At 33.1% G+C, this 8,269-nt stretch overlaps 1 protein-coding gene across 2 annotated transcripts; it reads left to right on the forward strand.

Moving 5' to 3' along the window:
- Positions 1-3,382: 3,382 nt before the first annotated feature.
- On the forward strand, positions 3,383-6,527 carry LOC114160809 (uncharacterized). 2 transcript variants are annotated; one of them, XM_028043628.1, is made up of 6 exons: positions 3,383-3,919; positions 4,259-4,393; positions 4,525-4,659; positions 5,501-5,569; positions 5,697-5,791; positions 6,120-6,527. In XM_028043628.1, exons 1-6 carry the CDS (start codon positions 3,689-3,691, stop codon positions 6,253-6,255), a joined length of 801 nt encoding a protein of 266 aa, XP_027899429.1. In that variant the 5' UTR covers positions 3,383-3,688; the 3' UTR covers positions 6,256-6,527. The 2 variants fall into 2 exon arrangements, with proteins under 2 accessions (XP_027899429.1, XP_027899430.1); XM_028043629.1 differs by lacking the exon at positions 5,697-5,791.
- The last annotated feature ends 1,742 nt before the right edge of the window (positions 6,528-8,269 follow it).

The raw sequence follows: 8,269 nt of genomic DNA on the forward strand, positions 1-8,269 counted from the left end.
CGTCCACCTCAACTATCTGTCAAGAAGAGCATTAACTCTGGAAGAGTAGCAGAGATCCACGGTTCATTTGAAATTTCCCTAGTAAAATAACATTATATTCATCAAACTCTGGGCAGTGAGGATTCTTTTTTACAGGAGAAACAAAGAAGTTGGTCAAAGAAGTTAAGGGATGGAAGATGGAGGCGGCTAAATAAGGAAACTGATATTATGAAGGAGTCTCCATGAGAAGATCAAACACAAGTTTATTAAGGCTTTTGCAGAAGGAAAACAAAAACTGGATCTGTGCACCAGTGGATCTGATCTGGTCTGACTTTGTGACCGCAAGTTGCTAATCCTGGTACAATCCAGTTCTGTGTTTAGGCGTTCTTACTAAGCAGTCAACTAAAAGAGGAACAACACCGAGCCATGGGATGAAAGGAATAAAAGAATGATAAACATCTTGTCATGGTGCATAAACTAAAATGTTTATTACTACACCTATTTGAGGTCTGCAAAAGACTTGAGTCTGGTCAGAGGTTCACCTTCTTCCAGGATTATGACTCTAAACATACAGTCAAAGGAAATATTGTTATTGTTTCAGAAAAGCCTAGTTAAAGTCCAGACCTAACTCTAATGAGAGTTGACAAGTCTGAAGCATTGATCTTCATAGCCTTTTCAATGAAAAGGCTATGAGTAGAATAATGGTACACTTTTCAAGTATTTATGTAAAACATTTTAGAAATGGTGCATTTAGACTACATAGATTTGGTCTTCATAAAATCTAAATAAAATGTACTGAAGTATTTGGTGTGATGTGATCAAGTAAATAAATTGTTTGCAGAGCTAACTTTTCAATTAACTCAAATATAGACCTACTTTTGCTATGAAGTAGCTTACAAAAAGTCACGTTTTCTTTGGCTGTTTATTTTTATTCATGTTTTGCATAATTTGCACAGAATACTGTGCTAATCTTCATCAAATGAAAGATAAAAACAGACACCATTAGAACTCACATATGTTAATACCAGGACAACCTACTGTTATGCTCGCTGCATGAGTTTGTTCTGACTGCAACGTTTAAAATGACAAGTGAAGCAGTTTGGCTGCACAATATATTTTAGTGCAAGACCAAAATGTGACATTTGTTCTACCATGTGGTGGTTTGACACATAAGGTAAGATAAATGATGTGTCAGAGCTGCAGGAGGAAAAAGTTGATATGTGTCACTTATCTATCAGCGATTCTGAAGCATGTCAGCTAAAATAAAGAGAACCGTGATCTGCATGAACAGAAATATAAATTGGGTCAGAGTGCATCTTTACAGTGTGCAGTTTTTATGTTGGTAAAAAATTAAATAGAAAATATGCTTAGTTTTTACTTAGTCTTTACTTTTAGGAGGTTTCTGTGAATAAAGCAGCAAAATATAACCAAAAGTCTTAATGTTTGATCATTTTATATATGATTGGATGGGTTTTTTTTCTCTCTTTTTTTTGTTTGATTTTGAAATCCATGTCTGTTACAAACTTTCCCTTTCCAAGAAAGTTAGTTTGAAGGCAGGATTTTATACCGCCCCTCTCTGGTGAAAATGGTTTATTACAACATCCTCCCAATGCAGAAATCTTTTAAACTTGCATAATTGCTAAGCCATTTTGTAATAGGTGTATGACGCATTTCTCTATTTTCCATCCATCCATCCATTTTCTGTTCACCCTCTATTTTGATCTTTAAAAAGAAACCAAACATGCAGACAATAAACAGACTATTTTGGATAAAACTAAATCATCTTTATTTGTCATTGAAGAGTAAAGTAATGTATTTGTAGAGGAAAATGTGTGCAGATTCACATGCAGAGTGGCGGTATATGATATGAATAGTCAAAAATGTCACTTTAAACTACCTAATCGAGTAAGTCGAATGATTTGTGTCTGTAAATGTGAAGCACTGTAGAGAAACGGTTTGACTAATAACAAAAATGGATTAAATATGGTAAAGTTGCAGCGGAACGGCTGTTAACATACCGCAGTGAAGTTAGTTTCAAGTTGGATATTCGATATTCGAGCTCCGGGGAGTAAGCGGCGTTTAGCTCAAGGTTGATCCGATTTATGAACGTTACTGTCGGCCAGCGGTTCTCTATCGCTCCCGGCCGCAGCGCCCGAAGGTTCACTTAGGGACTATCAACAAATTACCGAACCAAACATTCCTATCAAAGAAATGTTAATAAATGCCTTGAATTGTAACCAACTAACTAATTGTCATTGCTAATTCATGCTTTTACATGAGCCAAAATAGCACCTATAAAATTTTAAAGTCATATACAATATTTTCAATAATTTTAATATTAAATAATATAATGTTTTCTTCAATAGTTTCCAGGTCATGTGACCTAATGACTCAAAATCACTTTGAAATAATTACAATAGTCTCTATAGATGAGGCACAGACATTTGATTTCCATTTTTAGCCATTTTCCATTTTTTATTAATTTTTTTTGTCAAAATTGAGGGTTTTTCTTCAATAGCTTCCAGGTCATGTGACCTACTGACTCTAAATCACTTTGAAATAATTATAATAGTCTCTATAGATAAGGCACAGTCATTTGTTTTCCATTTTTAGCCATTTTCCATTTTTAGGAATTTTTTACGTCAAAATTGAGGGTTTTTCTTCAATAGCTTCCAGGTCATGTGACCTAATGGCTCAAAATCACTTTGAAATAATTATAATAGTCTTTATAGATAAGGCACAGTCATTTGTTTTCCATTTTTGATTAATTTTCCAATTTTTAGGAATTTTTTACGTCAAAATTGAGGGTTTTTCTTCAATAGCTTCCAGGTCATGTGACCTAATGACTCTAAATCACTTTGAAATAATTACAATAGTCTCTATAGATAAGGCACAGTCATTTGTTTTCCATTTTTGATTAATTTTCCAATTTTTAGGAATTTTTTACGCCAAAATTGAGGGTTTTTCTTCAATAGCTTCCAGGTCATGTGACCTACTGACTCTAAATCACTTTGAAATAATTACAATAGTCTCTATAGATGAGGCACAGTCATTTGTTTTCCATTTTTGATTAATTTTCCAATTTTTAGGAATTTTTTTCATCAAAATTGAGGGTTTTTCTTCAATAGCTTCCAGGTCATGTGACCTACTGACTCTAAATCACTTTGAAATAATTACAATAGTCTCTATAGATGAGGCACAGACATTTGTTTTCCATTTTTGATTAATTTTCCAATTTTTAGGAATTTTTTTCATCAAAATTGAGGGTTTTTCTTCAATAGCTTCCAGGTCATGTGACCTACTGACTCTAAATCACTTTGAAATAATTACAATAGTCTCTATAGATGAGGCACAGACATTTGTTTTCCATTTTTGATTAATTTTCCAATTTTTAGGAATTCTGTCCGAGGAATCAGAGATCACAGAAAATCATTACTGCTGTCCTGGTATAGTTGATGTGCTTGTGAAGAACTACATGGGAATCATCCCACTGTGGAGCGGAATGTTACTTGGCGACTTAACACGGTAATAAACACCCACATCTGCTGCAACAAATAAAACAAGCAAATCAAGAGAAACAAACTGCCATGTGGAGCTGTGGTTTGGCTTGGTAAAAAAGAACATCTTGGCCAAAAAAAAGTACCTCAGACCAGCAGACTTCATCACAAAATTGTATACATCTTTACAAGGTCGGTATGTTGAACATGTTATGCAGCATGGTCTGCCAGACAAACTTCTGGACAAAACTGTCAGAGTTTTGACTAAACCGGCGGATGATCCCAAAGAAAAATGGAACAAGAGGGAAAGTTCTGCTGGTCAGACAAAGACCAAATCCAAGTATTTCAATCCCCCAAAGACATTACCCAATCCCAGAACTTCCAAAGGCACAAACAAACAAATCACCAAAGCTGATGATGATGATAATAATAAAGAATCACAGGTAAGGTTTCACCTACCTTTGAGGCTCTGTTGCAGTTCCACATAAAGAATTAGTTTGTTAAAAACAATGAAATTATCTGATAAAATTTTTTTGTAATATTCATTTCTGAAATTTCATTAGAAGTAAACAAGTAATAATAGCCTGCATTTCACAATTTCATAATGTGGTTAACATGGGATAACATAATTGACATCTATGTATTGCAGTCTGGTATAGATTTTGTCTTTATTATGGCTGGCTGTTAGCATAAAGTATTATTTAAATTTTGTAAAATATACATTTTTATTGTATTACTTTCAAATGTTTTGATTTTTTTTTCTTTGTATATCTGATTTGCAGTTAACCTTGCTTTGGAAAAAGAGTGACACAGAAGTTGTAGTAGCAGTTGTTCCGTCACAGATTAAAGGTCGGAGCATTGTGATTCATCATTCTGACTTGTGCACTCTTCGACCATATCAGTGGTTGACAGGGGAGGTATGTGTTTGTTTCAGTCATTTATAAAACATCTTCATTTTCAATATTAATACAAACCAATTTTGAGATTTGTATGAGAAGACTTTTGGATGCATGTTTAATATGTGGAAATGCTGATATTCCTTGTGCAGATCATTGAAAGCCTTCTGCATGTGGCTGCCCATGCATTGGGAGTCATGGACACCTTCTACATCCTGAATCACTACTCAGCTGGTGTGATTTTGTTCGGGGACAGAACTGAGCTTCCTAGACAAAGTTTACCAAAGGTAATGGATTTCTTTGTTGCTATATTATGTCATTATAAGATGAATGAACAGAACTTTCACAGTTACACATCATTTACACAGAGCTACAAAATTGACAACAAAATTACTTCTAACATGACATCATATGTAATGTGTTTTTGGCAAATATGTGTGCTTGTTGATAAAAAGAAGAACAAGATTTAGTTTTTTGAAAAGGTTTGAATTAAAAGCTGAGTTGGTTTTAAAAGAGTCTTCTGAAAGAATTGCCATGTTTTACTGACTACTTGGCTGTTTTAAACATTGAAACACTTGACAAAATTAATGTAATTGTTCACTGCCATGCAAGTTCCAAATATAAGTGTCATATATATGGTTATCCATGCAAATGAAGAGCTGAACATGGCAGTAAGGCTGGACAACTTCTTTAGAAAACATTACATAATTAATTCCACATTTTAAAAAAAATTCTGTACTAGACACTACATATAGGATTTCAGAGTAATGTAAATGTCAATCATTTAATAAAGTAGAAGTAAGAATCTTGATCTAGTTGCACCCACATTAATCTTGGCTAAGTAATTTCATTTGATATCTTGTATGTGTCCTACTAACTAACATCAACATCACTGCAAGCTTTACACCATCCCACAGCAGCCTGTACAGGGCAATATTTAACACCTTAATTCTTGTAAAACAGTGTATTGATTATTTTATCATTTTTAAAACACCTTGTCATTGAAAAGAAAAATTTTAAGTAAAAGTAAATACTGACATGTGGGAAAAGATTAATTGCGAGACATGTGCTTAAAGTTTTTCTTTATGTTAACATTTAAATTTTGAACATTTTTAAATGCCATTTCAGGTAAACTTTGACAACTATGAAGCAGTTCTGTCATTTGTCCTTGTGAACAACAATCACTGGAAGTTGCTGGTTTGTACTTTTTTGTCTATAATAAATATTTTTTCATTTTATGGTTTGGATAGAGCATGACATATTCACATTAGTTTTAATGAAATTTTTCTTTGTTATGCCCCTTTCCTTTGTTGATCTGTTTTAGTACATCAATGCAGAAGCCAGAACTGTGTTCCTAATAGATCCTGCACAAGTATCATCTGAGCTTGTGGACTCCCAAAAGGCAGCTAAAAGAATACAGTAAATAAAGCTCTAATAAATTTTTAAAATGTATTAAAAATTAATAAATTTGCAAAGTGACCACATAGAGATTGAGTTAAAAATCTTAATGTATGTGACATTCAGATTTAAGAATACATTATGGAAATATATTATCCTTAATATTTTTTACAAATATATTGTGTAAAAAATATTTACATTAATTTAAATATTTATGTAAATATTAATTTCAATAAACTTAACATTGTTGTTGTTAATAGAAACTGATAAGAGGAAAGCGTGAGTTGTCTTATGAGTGTAATTACAGAATACAATTGCTCTTACACAAATCATTTTGTTTGTTATCCAGAGAATACTTCAAAATGAGAAGGACATGCCATGGAAAAACAGACTGGGTTGGGATCCAATGGAAAGGGGGGACAATGCGCCACCCTATTCAACAAGACGGAAGCAGCTGTGGAGTTATTGTAGTCAAAGTAAATTAACGAGTTCATGTTTTTTGTTATACAAGTGTGGACACTGTGTAATTATTATAGAGAAAAGTTGTCTATCATCAAATACAGTCTCTATGGTTAGTTAAAATGGGCTTTCGGAATTGTGGAAAGAGTGTGTATTCACTTGGAGGAATACAGACTCCCCCAACAGTAGCCCATAACTGGGGTCAGTGCAACATGCCACACAGTATTTGTAATTACACTTCTTCCATCATCTTCTAAATGTTGAAACATTTAGATGTTTCACTACAGGTATCTGTACTAACAAATTTTATATAAAATTTATATAACAAATGACAAGCAAGTAAACACCAAACTGTGTGACAGGAGATGAGTAAGTTCAGTACTGCTAAACATGTATATTTTCTTGTATTTGTGAACAGATCCAGTGTGACAACTGTGACCGATGGTACCATGCCCTGTGCATAAATATGAAGAGCACAGAATTTCAAAAGAAAAAAAAAGGCAGTTGGAAATGTGTATTGTGTAGTTAATCTTGAAACTAGAAACTGTGTTCATTATTGTTCGAAATACTTTTTGAAAATATCTGTGGAAAATGAAAATGTAATATGTTTGTTTGGCATTGATGCTATGTGTGATGTATAAAGTGTACTTGAATGATTTCAAAGAGATTTGAAGTCATTTTATGACGTAATCTGAAAGCTATTAAGCAACAATCTTAAACCTTAAGGAAAATATTCCTAAGAATTATAAAATAAAAACATAAAACATAAATGTCTATGCATCATCTATAGAGACTATTAAAATTATTTCAAAGTGATTTAGAGTCATTAGGTCACATGACCTGGAAGCTATTGAATAAAAACCCTCAATTTTGACGTAAAAAATTCCTAAAAAATGGAAAATGGCTAAAAATGGAAATCAAATGTCTGTGCCTCATCTATAGAGACTATTGTAATTGTTTCAAAGTGATTTTGAGTCAGTAGGTCACATGACCTGGAAGCTATTGAAGAAAAACCCTCAATTTTGATGAAAAAAATTCCTAAAAAATGGAAAATGGCTAAAAATGGAAAACAAATGACTGTGCCTTATCTATAGAGACTATTATAATTATTTCAAAGTGATTTAGAGTCATTAGGTCACATGACCTGGAAGCTATTGAAGAAAAACCCTCAATTTTGACGTAAAAAATTCCTAAAAATGGAAAATGGCTAAAAATGGAAAACAAATGACTGTGCCTCATCTATAGAGACTATTATAATTATTTCAAAGTGATTTAGAGTCAGTAGGTCACATGACCTGGAAGCTATTGAAGAAAAACCCTCAATTTTGACAAAAAAAATTAATAAAAAATGGAAAATGGCTAAAAATGGAAATCAAATGTCTGTGCCTTATCTATAGAGACTATTGTAATTATTTCAAAGTGATTTTGAGTCATTAGATCACATGACCTGGAAGCTATTGAAGAAAACATTATATTATTTAATATTAAAATTATTGAAAATATTGTATATGACTTTAAAATTTTATAGATGCTATTTTGGCTCATGTAAAAGCATGAATTAGCAATGACAATTAGTTAGTTGGTTACAATTCAAGGCATTTATTAACATTTCTTTGATAGGAATGTTTGGTTCGGTAATTTGTTGATAGTCCCTAAGTGAACCTTCGGGCGCTGCGGCCGGGAGCGATAGAGAACCGCTGGCCGACAGTAACGTTCATAAATCGGATCAACCTTGAGCTAAACGCCGCTTACTCCCCGGAGCTCGAATATCGAATATCCAACTTGAAACTAACTTCACTGCGGTTGTAAACATCCACACGTAACACACGTACGACCTCGTGTGCTGATCCGGGTCTTTTTCTGACAACGCTGTTTTAATATTTATGGGTCGATCCCATTTACACCCCCAAAATTATAGTATACATGTACAATTCATGTATACTATACATTGTATAGTGTTATGCAAACAATGGGGTTTATTTACCATTCATTGAATTATATTTATTGTTTGCTTTAGGTCCTCAAAAAGAACCAGTTGTA

Source organism: Xiphophorus couchianus, chromosome 17 (assembly GCF_001444195.1).
Source record: "Xiphophorus couchianus chromosome 17, X_couchianus-1.0, whole genome shotgun sequence".
NCBI classification, from domain to species: Eukaryota; Metazoa; Chordata; class Actinopteri; order Cyprinodontiformes; family Poeciliidae; genus Xiphophorus; species Xiphophorus couchianus.